At 29.5% G+C, this 12,350-nt stretch overlaps 2 protein-coding genes and 1 non-coding gene across 3 annotated transcripts; 2 read left to right on the forward strand and 1 right to left on the reverse strand.

The window, feature by feature from the left end:
* Positions 1-520: 520 nt before the first annotated feature.
* LOC125811446 (UDP-glucuronate:xylan alpha-glucuronosyltransferase 2) lies at positions 521-4,910 on the forward strand. The gene is made up of 4 exons (XM_049490941.1): positions 521-779; positions 1,429-2,062; positions 3,486-3,893; positions 4,348-4,910. The coding sequence occupies exons 1-4, from the start codon at positions 609-611 to the stop codon at positions 4,872-4,874; spliced, it is 1,740 nt and encodes a 579-aa protein (XP_049346898.1). The 5' UTR covers positions 521-608; the 3' UTR covers positions 4,875-4,910.
* On the reverse strand, positions 2,642-2,714 carry TRNAR-CCU (transfer RNA arginine (anticodon CCU)). The gene has a single exon. It is a non-coding gene; the product is annotated as a tRNA-Arg (tRNA).
* A 2,944-nt stretch (positions 4,911-7,854) lies between the features above and the next one.
* On the forward strand, positions 7,855-11,550 carry LOC125811456 (UDP-glucuronate:xylan alpha-glucuronosyltransferase 2-like). The gene is made up of 5 exons (XM_049490953.1): positions 7,855-8,042; positions 8,276-8,501; positions 8,937-9,329; positions 10,490-10,879; positions 11,012-11,550. The coding sequence occupies exons 1-5, from the start codon at positions 7,878-7,880 to the stop codon at positions 11,524-11,526; spliced, it is 1,689 nt and encodes a 562-aa protein (XP_049346910.1). The 5' UTR covers positions 7,855-7,877; the 3' UTR covers positions 11,527-11,550.
* Positions 11,551-12,350: the final 800 nt, after the last annotated feature.

Genomic DNA, 12,350 nt, shown 5'->3' on the forward strand with positions numbered 1-12,350 from the left:
ATTATATCTTATTTTTATGCTAATAAACTCACTTTAATTAGTAATTAATTGATAATAACATATTATATCAGCATTTTATTAGTATATAAAAGTTAAACTCGACGGCAGAAAAAGGCCATTTGCCCTTCCCTTAAAGAAAAACAAATTGACTCAACAGCCATTATCAACTTTGTATCTTGACAATAAAGGATGGGTATTTTAGCAAAATAAAACAATATAATATCTTTTTTTTCAAAAATAAATAATACTAACAACACATATAAAACATATGGCAAACAATTTAAATCTCCTTCTCTTATATATATTGATCTCCAAGTTAAGAAAATGAAATATTAAAAAGACAAGTAAACAACACTTGGAGCTTTCTTAGTAGTTCTAATTACTTATTCCTTAATCTTTTCATAATTAGGCCTCCTCTCTGTCTCTCTAACAACTATTGCCAAATCCGTTTTAAATACATGTTAATCACTCAATTTTAAATTAATCCACTATCTTACTTGCTCACTACAAATATTATATTAAGGTTGGAGAGAGTGAAAGTTCACATTTTATATAGCACAAAGAAGTAGCACTCTCCTTTCTATACACAACATACCAAAAAAAGAAAAATGATTATGAAGTCCCTTCCTTCTAAAGCATTGATCATCAAAATCAACTTGGTTTTTTTGGCTTGTTTCTTGATTGGTTATGCTGCTATTCTTCTAAAGCCATCAACTTATGTTTATCATGAATATGCAACATCTCTTGTTAGATGTTCATTGAGAGAATGTCATCATAAGGTAAGGTGAGCTTTAATTTTTTGTTTCTTAATTTGTAGGGGTGGAAATGTCTAATAATTTTACGCTTCGTTATACTTTGGAGCTATTCATATTCTTGGTATTAGCAAATCGTCTTATATTTGCTCAACTTTTTTAATGGATAAAGTACGGTTGGACTTCTGGTAAAGACGAGCAAATATGAAACGATTTGTTGATGTTAAAGGTATGAATGAACTCAAAGCATAGCAGAGGGTGAAATTAGGATATTTTCGAAGAATAAGGTGAGTTTTTTTTTAATAGTAAAAAGTTTCAATTTACTTTTTAATATTCGAAATATCTTAATTTTACCTTTCGTATTACTTTAGGGCTATTCATGCATTTGCCATTAGCAAATCGTATTGTATTTGCTCTTGATTTTAACAGACAAGTCCATACTAGATCATTCTCAAAAGTCAAGAGCAAGTACGAGACAATTTGCTAACAACAAGGCTACGAATAACCTTAAAGTATAATGAAGGGTAAAATTAAGATACTTCGTACAATATAATACAATGCAGACCATTGTTCATTCTTTTTATTCAAATTCAAGAAAGTTATAACTCAAGATATATTCATCAGTTCGAATAAAAAAAAAACATGAACTATTTTTTTTTCTTCTTGTTTTGAATAGGGAGAAGGAGGGATAAAGATGAAAGCAGTATTAGAAGAAAAAATGGTTATGAATGAAGCAAAAACAGAGGAAAAGCTAGTACTAAAGCGCGAAAAGCCGAGTTTTTTAAATAAAATGGGGAGAGGAATGAAGATAGGAATGGTAAATATGGAAGGTGAAGATGTTAGTGAATGGAAAATCTATGGCCAAATAACAAACATTAAATTTGAGAAAGTCTCGAATTTATTCGAATGGAAAGACATATTTCCAGAATGGATAGATGAAGAAGAAGAAATGGATGGACCAATGTGTCCTGAAATACCAATGCCAATTTTTAACAACTATAGAGATAATATGGACATGTTAGTTGTTAAATTGCCATGTAAATATCCACAAGAAGGATGGGGAAGAGATGTTTATAGGTTACAAGTGAATCTTGTGGCTGCAAATTTGGCTGTGAAAAGAGGAATTGGAAAGAAAATGAAATTGATTTTTTTGAGTAAGTGTAGACCTATGGTGGAAATGTTTAGATGTGAGGAGTTGAAGAAAAAAGAAGGTGATTGGTGGTATTATGAGTCAAATATGGATAAATTGGCTCAAAAAGTTTCATTGCCAATTGGTTCTTGTATGTTGGCTTTGCCTCTATGGGGAAAAGGTATGTTACACTTTCAAACTTGTACTTGTTGCTATCTTCTTTTTTTTATATTTAAAAGTTGACAAAATAATGGAACTGCTATAACATGTTAAATTACAGTAATAAACATAAAAAATGTCAATGATCATTCTTAAGAAGTATTGGAATGTGTTGATTCCGAACATTGTTCACAATGATCATCCTTAAGAAGTATCGGAATGTGTTAATTCCTAGCATGTTGAATTACATTAATCGTAAAAAAAAGGTCATAGTAGGTTAGTGTGTGAGACATATCGGAATGTGTTAATTCCAAAAAAATGAAGATCAAAACGATCATCCTTAAGTTGTATCAGAATAGAATGTGTTAATTCCTAACATGTTAAATTTATACATTGATCATAAAAACTGTCATGTTAGGTTTGCCTTAAGTAGTATCGGAATGGAACGTGTTAATTCTTAACATGTTAAATTACCTTGATCATTGCCTTAAGTAGTATCGGAATGGAATGTGTTAATATCTAACATGTTCAATTACCTTGATCATAAAAAATGACATGGTTAGTGTGTGAGATGTATCGAAATAATTCAAAAAAAATGAGACGCGCCAGGTAGGGGTCGAACCTACGACTTTCTGCTTAGGAAACAGACGCTCTATCCACTGAGCTACAGGCGCTTCTATGGGATAAAATAGTAACAAATATTATCTAACTAGTCTCTTAAAATAGTAAAAAAATAAATCTTTTTGAATAATTTCTCTACAACTAATTATAATGATTTTCTCAAACGTTTTGGTTACCTCTACTTGTAATAATAAGTATTTGAGACTTTTGAGTTATATACCTATTAGTGTTACAATTTTTTATACAATCGAATCATTTTTTTTCTTTGTTGCAGTGATAACTTATTCTATTTTCATGATTAAAAATTACATATTTAAAAAAATTTTAATCTATAAATATTTTTTGAGTGATATGATAGCGTAAAATATTCTTTTACAATAACGAACGGTGTGTATAACGTTTATTGGTGAGAAGTTTGATTTTAAGTGGTTGGTGCCAAAAGGAGGTTGAAAAAGCATTATCCAAATAGTCAGTAAAATGTTTGGTAGATTTTGAGAAATTAAATGTCTACTTGCATATACAAAATATAGGCTAAGGCGTGTCATGAAAATTATAATACACAAAAATGATACAAACATTATTATTTTTTCTTCATAGGAAGTCAATGTTCAACTAATCAAGAAGCTTATAATAATACAAATTAATTGAACATAAGGTGGAAACTCAAATATTTATTAGTGCACATGCTAAGACCCTTCTATTAATTACTTCACTAATATAACCTCCAATTTTATGTTCATTGTTACCAATAACAAAACTATAGAATTTAGATCAAATTTACTGAATTCTGTCGAACTCACATTATAAACATATTTTGATTACAGAAATCAACGAAGTGTATGATATTTCGAAAATAGAAAGCAGCACAAAAGTACCAACAAGAGAAGCTTATGCCACGGTTCTTCATTCATCAGAAACATATGTTTGTGGTGCAATAACACTAGCTCAGAGTCTTCTTCGAACTGGAACTAAACGGGACCTAATTCTTCTTCTGGATAACAGTATTTCTGAATCTAAACGCGACGCGCTTATAAAAGCAGGGTGGAAACTACGGTTCATAAAGAGGATAAGAAACCCTAGAGCTGAGAAAAATACGTATAATGAGTATAATTACAGCAAGTTCAGGTTATGGCAGCTTACGGATTATGATAAAATCATTTTCATTGATGCTGATATTATCGTTCTTCGTAACATTGACCTCCTTTTCCATTTTCCTCAGATGACCGCTACAGGTAATACCAGTTGTTTCAATTTATACGTCTTACTTTCTTTGTTTTACTAGCCTTTTTTGAAAAGAAAGCGGGTGTGTGCATGGATGCATGGTTGGGCCCGGAGATGGGGAGGAGGGGGTTGGGGGCGGGGCACGTTACTTATAGAACTTGTTATCTCTATTTCCACAGTAAAGCCATTTTCTTTAAAAAAAAAATCAAAATTTGACTTACTAATATTGAAAAATCAAACACTTTTTGAAAAATATTTTCTCCATATAAATACAAAATACACACGTTTAATGACACTTTTGTATATAAATGTTATGGCATAGTATAAAATCACAAAGTTTCAAGACCATATATATGATCGAAAGATTTTCTTTGCATTCTTAAAATTCATGTGTATAATCGAATTAAGACACTAAGAGTGAAAAACAAAATTTAAATATTTAAATTTTGAATCTGTCATCTGCAGGTAACGATGCATCAATCTTCAATTCTGGAATAATGGTGATCGAGCCATCAAATTGCACCTTCAAAATGTTCATGAAACGTACAAAAGAGATCATTTCATATAATGGAGGTGACCAAGGTTTCCTTAATGAAGTATTTGTATGGTGGCATAGGTTGCCTAGAAGGGTTAATTTCTTAAAGAACTTTTGGTCAAATAATTCGAATGAGGTCAGCGTTAAGAATCAATTATTCGGGGCAGATCCTCCAAAAGTATACTCTATACATTATCTCGGGTTAAAGCCATGGGTATGCTACAGGGACTACGATTGTAACTGGGACATAGGTGATCAACGGGTTTATGCTAGCGATATCGCGCATGAGACATGGTGGAAATTACATGACTCAATGGATGAGAGTTTACAAAAATTTTGTGGATTGACAGAGCAAAGGAAAATTGAATTAGAATGGGATAGAAAATTGGCTGGAAAAATTGGATTTGAAGATGAACATTGGAGGATTAATGTTACTGATCCTAGAAAACTTTCTTGAATTTTTTTAATTTTTTTTTATTATCAATGTTTTCTTTTTTTTTCATTTAATATATATGCTACTATATATAGTAGTACTTATGCACAGAGTACTTATGAGTTATGAACATGGCCTTCATGCACTATTTATTCATGTGTATATAGAGGATGCTTGTTCTTAATTTTTGGAACATGGAAAATGTTTAGCTATTCTACCTCCTCCTTTTTTTTAAATTATTATTGCCGTTATAAAGAACATTTTTTCGTATGTTTATTTATTCAGTATATAGTGAAACAAGTCATATTTCGAGTATCCAAATAATACTTACGAACAAATTTAAGAGGATGTCATGTTTTTATGCCTAATATATAACAGTAGCCTTTAAGGACTCGATCAAGTTATCAAAATAAATTTTTTCTAACTTATACATCAGTCCATTTTTAGTAATTATAATATATGATTTTCAAAATTTTAAGAATATTTTAATTTCATTTAACTCTTCAATTTGTCTATTTGATGTATTGTTTTTCCCTATTAAATTTTTTGTTCAATTAAATGTCCAACATATAAAATGAGACCAGTCGTATTTAGAATAATTAAGTTCCGTTTTAATTAGGATAGGACTATTAAAATGTTGTATAAGGTAGACTACAAATTAAATTAAGCTTAATTAGTCAACTATAGTACTTAACGATTTCAATAAACAAATCAAATATTTTATTTAAAATATGTAAGATAGATAAGTTTTTTTTTTTCTTAAAAGAGAACATGAATTTGGTAGAGCATGGATTGTTGTATTAATTTAATGATTACTAGTATAACCAACGCAGTGATTGATATACTTCAAAGTTCAACAAACAAATCTATAGTCTTCTTTTATACGCAGATAGCCTTTTATACGACAGTCTTTTTTATAATAATATTATACTTTTTATAATATACTTCGTGATAATATTTTAAGAAAATATAACAATATTGTTATAAAAAGATTTGACTGTATATTAATTTTTAATGTTGGAAGAATTGTTGAGTAGAAGAAAAGGTAAAATAGCTAAATGATTAATTGTGGTGAAGGCCAAGAATTAGCATATGTGATAATGATAGATCAGTTGAAAAAAACAAAAAGAGTATTAGTTGAGCAAACTAATTAATTTTTAGGTGCACCTAACAGCTGAAAAAATTGTTTGAATACATTATAATTGAGGTAACACAATATATTTATATTTTGTATGAGCAAATATTAACAAAAACTTTATAAGAAGCTTCCAAGAGTGCAAATCTGAGATGTATTGTCGGCTATATATTTAATAAATTCATAAAAAGAGAACCTTTTGCATGTTCAATATTTTTGGTATAATTTTTTAATGTTGAATCCATAAACATTATAAACAATTTTGAAATTTTTATTTGTCACTACTTTTACCCACTTAATAGTACAGGCCGTGTTATATGAGGCTCATATAACCGACCTCCATTAAAAAAAGGATAAATTACATAAATACCATAGTTTTAATATGAAATTATAATATATTTCTAATAAGTTTTTAATTATATTAATTTCTTAAAAATTAAAAAAATCAGATACAATAATTGAAGCTCGGATACATTAAATATTGTCTCGGATACATAATATGTAGCTCGGATATATTGAATACTGGCTCGGATACATTAATATGTAGCTCAAATACATTAAAAACTAGCTCGGATACATTAAATACTGTCTCGAATACATTAATATGCAGCTCGGATACATTAAAGAAATAAGAGATTTTGGAGATTTTAAAAAGTAATAGGGGCTAATGGAAATAAATGAAACAAAAGGTGTGTATTTCTGTAATTTGTCCTTAAAAAATAATCATAAAAATCCAACTTCAAAGGTCGATTTTTAAATTAAAATTAATTTTTTCACTTTCATTAGAGGAAAAGGGTATATATGAATCACTTTCATAACGAGGGATATATCATCTCTAAATGACAAAATTGAGAAATATATCAGATCTTTTTACCAAAAACAACTTTAGATACTATTAGTATTTTTAAAAAGAAATGATAGCAAAAAGCGATCTCCGGAGATTGATTTTATTCGAAAATGATTCAAAAACATATGTTTTTAAATGATCTGATAAAATAATAAATTGCCTCCTTTTTAAAAAAAAAGAATTATTAAAAAAAATCAACTTTTTTTAAAAAGAATTATTTTTGATAGTTTGACCAAATATGAGCCAATGGGCCAATTCCAAAATCAGAACTTTAACAAGTGCAATGGGCCTAAAGAACCCACTAGACCCTACGTACTAATGGAGCCCTATAATTAAATGGGCCGAAGAGAGACCAAACAGAGTATGAGTAATCATGGATTTTGATTTTGGATTTTGGTTTCATTAATTTCATTTTATATGACGGATTTTATTCGACACAAGAACATAACAAGGTTGAATATCAATATTCAGTAAATATTATTTAGATATTTGAACTATAGTCTATTAAAATATATAGCAAAATATTTCTTATTATATATTTTATGATGTATACAAATACTCAATCAGAATAGATTATTATTTGAGTGTCTCGATAAATTTACCTAAGATGATATATATTTTATTTTTTTAAAATAATGTTGATGCGTGCTGTACAGCATGGATCGCAGCTTCAATGTCGGATCTGTCATAGGCTTACGAGCTCAGCACGTGACATTAAAAAAAAAAAAGAAAAAAAAAACAGCACGTGACATTTATAATTAAAAAAAATACTATTGTACAACTTTTTTTATTTTTTTTATTTTATGTTTTCAACATAAAATACAACTAATAAAACCACTCAACGTTTACGGCAAACAATAATTAAAACTCCCTACCCTAATTTGCTGCCAGCAAATCCCTATTAAACATAAATTAATCACCTACATTAATTATTCATGTCTCCACTCACAATAATTATTTAAATATAATTACATTCTTTACACTATCAAATGAATTCTTAATTTCAGTAGCTAGCATTTTGGTTTGTGGAAAATAAAAGCTGATTATGAAGTCTTTTCCCTCAAAGGCTTTGATAATTAAAATCAACTTAGTTTTCTTGGTTTGTTTCTTAATTGCTTATGCTGCCCTTCTTCACTGGCAATTATCTTCTCTTTATCATGAATATTCAAAATCTACTATTAGATGCACATCTTGTGAATGTCATCACAAGGTAAGTCCGATCGGATTTACTGTTTATTTTTTCTTGTAAATTATATACTGATTATACGCAGTTATATCATATATGCATGTTATACATGAATTATATCTATATTGTAGATATGCTGATTATTATTAATTTAATCAGTTGAATGACCATCTATTTAGATAGTAAAACAAGTAGTCATGTCTATTTGAAAAGAGAAAAAATCTAGCTCTAAATTATTTTTTTCTTGTATTGAGTAGGTGGAAGAAGAACCAATATTGGTGAATGGAACAAATGCAATATTGAAGAAAATGATGAGACATAAGAAGCCAAGTTTTATGAAAGAAATAATGGGGAGAGGAATGAAGATAGGAATGGTGAATATGGAAGATGAAGATGTTAGTGAATGGAGAGTCCATGGCCAAATAATTAAAGTACAATTCCAGAAGGTCTCAGAGTTGTTGGAATGGGATGATTTGTTTCCAGGTAAAGTACGTGACAAATGAACAGATCGAGTCAAATTTAAACAGGTCAAATCAATAAACAAGCATCCGATAACGGGTCATACTTCAACCTACCCAATGTGACCTAACCTCTCTTCCTCTTCTCTTTTGTTTTTTGGTTAAAAAGAAGAAAGTGAAAACTAATTTACTTTCTTAAATTATTAGCTTAATTAAATTTTTTTCAAAAATACATAATTCTTGATCTTTAATTTTGTTTTTGAACGACGTTACATTTTGACCTGTTGAATTACACTATTTGACCCGTTTTGGTCCAATAATCTAACAGTCCATTTCGATTTCAACCTATTGAGTCAAGTCAAGTCAAGTTAACAAATAAGTCTCAACCTCACTCTTTCAAACTTGAACAGGTTAAACGAGTTACTAAAAGATGAATTGATTTTACCGTTTTTATTTCCAGGACAGATAGATGAAGAATTAGAAGAGATGGATAGAAGACAAACATGTCCAGAAATACCAATGCCACATTTCTATGGTTATAATAACATGAACATAATAGTAGTGAAATTACCATGCAATTATCCACAAGAAGGATGGAAAAGGGATGTTTTTAGGCTACAAGTACATCTTGTGGCTGCAAATTTGGCTGTCAATAGAAAAAAGGGTAAGAATGGGAAGATGAAATTGATTTTCTTGAGTAAATGTATGCCAATGATGGAGATATTCAGATGTAAAGAATTAAAGAAAAGGGAAGGAGATTGGTGGTATTATGAGCCAAATATGGCTAAGTTGGCACAAAAAATTTCACTTCCAATTGGTTCTTGCAAGTTGGCTTTGACTCTAAGGGAAAAAGGTATGTTATGTATCCTACTTTCAAGTTATATATGTTACTTCCTCTGCTCCTCTTTACTTGTCGTTCTTATTAAAAATAAATGTTTCTTAATATTTGTTATTTCAGAAAATCAATGTATAAATGGCACTTTTCTTCCTATTTACCCTTTGAAAGTTTTTTTTTTCCTTTTTTTTTTATTAAAATAAAAATCCTCAATAGAAATAAGTACAAGCAAGGGGAGCTAAGGCCTTACCTTGTCATTTGTCAATCCTAATGAGGCAACGAACCTCTACTAATTAACAAGCATGAAAAAAATAAGAGCTAGAGAGAATTAGGTATTCTATGATCATTCCAAAATTTGTAATACACTCTATGATGATATTACAAATGAGAAAACTTGAAAAATGCACAAATATAAAATTCAAGAAGAAAGTTGAGTTATCAACCTCAAACTTACTTTTACAAATGCGTGAATTAAAAATGATAGATAGCCCATCTAGAGTAACCTGGAGTATTTTCATCTTGTCTTCTTCTTCAAATATGTCCAACAAAACTTGATAGTTCATCACTTCTTCTTGGATGTATTGGATCTTGTTGAAGCTATTGACACTGTCATATGGTTCTGCTTTGCCAGTCGCATCGGTAGGTGCCTTGGAACAAACTCTCTTGTCACTTTACCATCCCAATTATGCTGCCTTCCATATGTCTTCTTTTTGTTTTTGTTGCTTCCACTTCTTTGATGCCGAGGTGAGATATCCCCATCCCTAGCCACTTTATCAAAGCATATGTCCAACATATTTTCTTCCTCATCCTCATAAAAAGAATCATCGCCCAAAGTTATTAGTCTTGAAAATATACATTTGACCAATATATAAAAATTAATTAAGATCAAATTAGTAAATCAAAGTAAATTAATTCATATTCATTTATTGAAAATTGACTTTAACATAATACTAAATAAGGATACAATGGTAAACTTACCTAATATTTCTTAAAACCTAAAATACTGGCAACTAAATAGGAACCTTACACTTTCATGTCTTCTATCTTCTTATTTTGCTTGTTTGATTCGATTTTGTTGTAAGATGCTTCACATCAAACTAGGGAAAAAAAAATCGAAAAAATTGAAAACACACCAAAATGCTTGACAATCAATGGAGTAACATTTATTATCATTTCAGGAATGAAAAAGGTGTATGACATCTCTAATGTTCAAAACAGAGAAGCCTACGCCACGGTTCTTCATTCCTCAGGAAAATACGTTTGTGGTGCAATAACACTAGCTCAGAGTCTTCTTCGAACTGGAACCAGACGGGACCTTGTTCTTCTTTTGGATGACACTATCCCCGAACCCAAACGCGACGCGCTCGTAAAAGCAGGGTGGAAACTTCGATTGATAGAGAGGATAAGAAATGCTAGAGCTGATAAAAACTCGTACAATAAGTACAATTACAGCAAATTCAGGTTATGGCAACTTACTGACTATGAAAAAGTTGTTTTTATTGATGCAGACATCATTGTTCTACGTAACATCGACATTCTTTTCCAATTTCCTCAATTGTCAGCCACAGGTAATTTAATTTACTAGCGATATATTTTATGCGTCTTAATTTGACTTAATATTTGTATGCTCTTATAAGGGGTGTTACTAAATTTGCATATATACTAATTTTAATATTTGTATGCTCTAATATTATTTACAGGTAATGATGGATCAATATTTAATTCTGGAGTAATGGTAATTGAGCCATCAAATTGCACATTCAACATGTTAATGCAACATACAAAAGACATTATTTCATATAATGGAGGTGACCAAGGTTTCCTTAATGAAATATTTGTATGGTGGCATAGGTTACCAAGAAGAGTTAATTTTTTTAAGAATTTCGAAAATTTGAACAGTGCTAAGAACCAACTATTTGAAGCAGATCCTCCGCAACTCTATGCAGTACATTATCTCGGATTAAAGCCTTGGGTGTGTTACAGAGACTATGATTGTAATTGGGACGTTGGTTATTTACGCATTTATGCTAGCGATATCGCACATAGGACATGGTGGAAAATTCATGATACTATGGATGAGAATTTGCAAAAATTTTGTGGATTGTCAAAGCAGAGGAAAATTGAATTATATTTTAGTAGAAAGGAGGCAGAAGAAATGGGATTAAAAGATGAACATTGGAGGATTAATGTTACTGATCCTAGAAGATTAGCTTAACTTTTTTATTAGGTTCTTTAACTATAATATTGTAATTCCCATTTTATTTTTTATATGTTTTTTATTTCCTTCAAACATTGTCACCCATAATATATACTAGTAATTTTGCACAGAGAAAATTATGGGCGTGACCTTATTGACATAATTTTTCAATTCATATTTGTTCGACTTAATTTTTCAAATGGTTATTCAATTTACATTTTTGTAGTAAAATAAATAAATTAATACTTGTCGCTTAAAAACATCATCAAATTTTATAGTCATCAAAATTTATGAATTTTGATAATTTTTTCCCCTATAAAAGATATTTCTGAATTATTTAGCTTATAAACTTTTATCAAGTAAATTTTATTTTATCGAATAAATTATAACGGTAAATATTATCAGGTAGTTTTTTTATTGGTATCGAGATATAAAAGCACTAAATGCAAAATATTATCTAGACCTACTTTGCGTCAATTAAAAAAAGAGGCATTAAATGTAAGTGAAGCAAATTTTCCACCTTTGAGTAAAGTAATTAATTTTTGAAAATTGATAACACAAGTAAATCTGTTGGAGTGAAAAATCTGCAAGCATGTGTAGGTACTAGGTACCAACAAAAAGAATAAAATAAAAATTGGTCATGTATTATATCGTCAAATTGCTCGTAGTTAATTTTTTTTGATAAATCAGTATTAATTTATGTTTAAATAAGGTTAGTTATAAATTTAATTATTTAGCTACAAGATTTATCAGTCACTAATTATTTTTTTAGTGAGGCTATATTTTAAAAATTGGAAGATCTTCAAAATCCTACCCAACCTTTCATAAATGAGTAATTAATG

Source organism: Solanum verrucosum, unplaced genomic scaffold, assembly GCF_900185275.1.
Source record: "Solanum verrucosum unplaced genomic scaffold, falcon-dt-bn FXZP01000235.1, whole genome shotgun sequence".
NCBI classification, from domain to species: domain Eukaryota; kingdom Viridiplantae; phylum Streptophyta; class Magnoliopsida; order Solanales; family Solanaceae; genus Solanum; species Solanum verrucosum.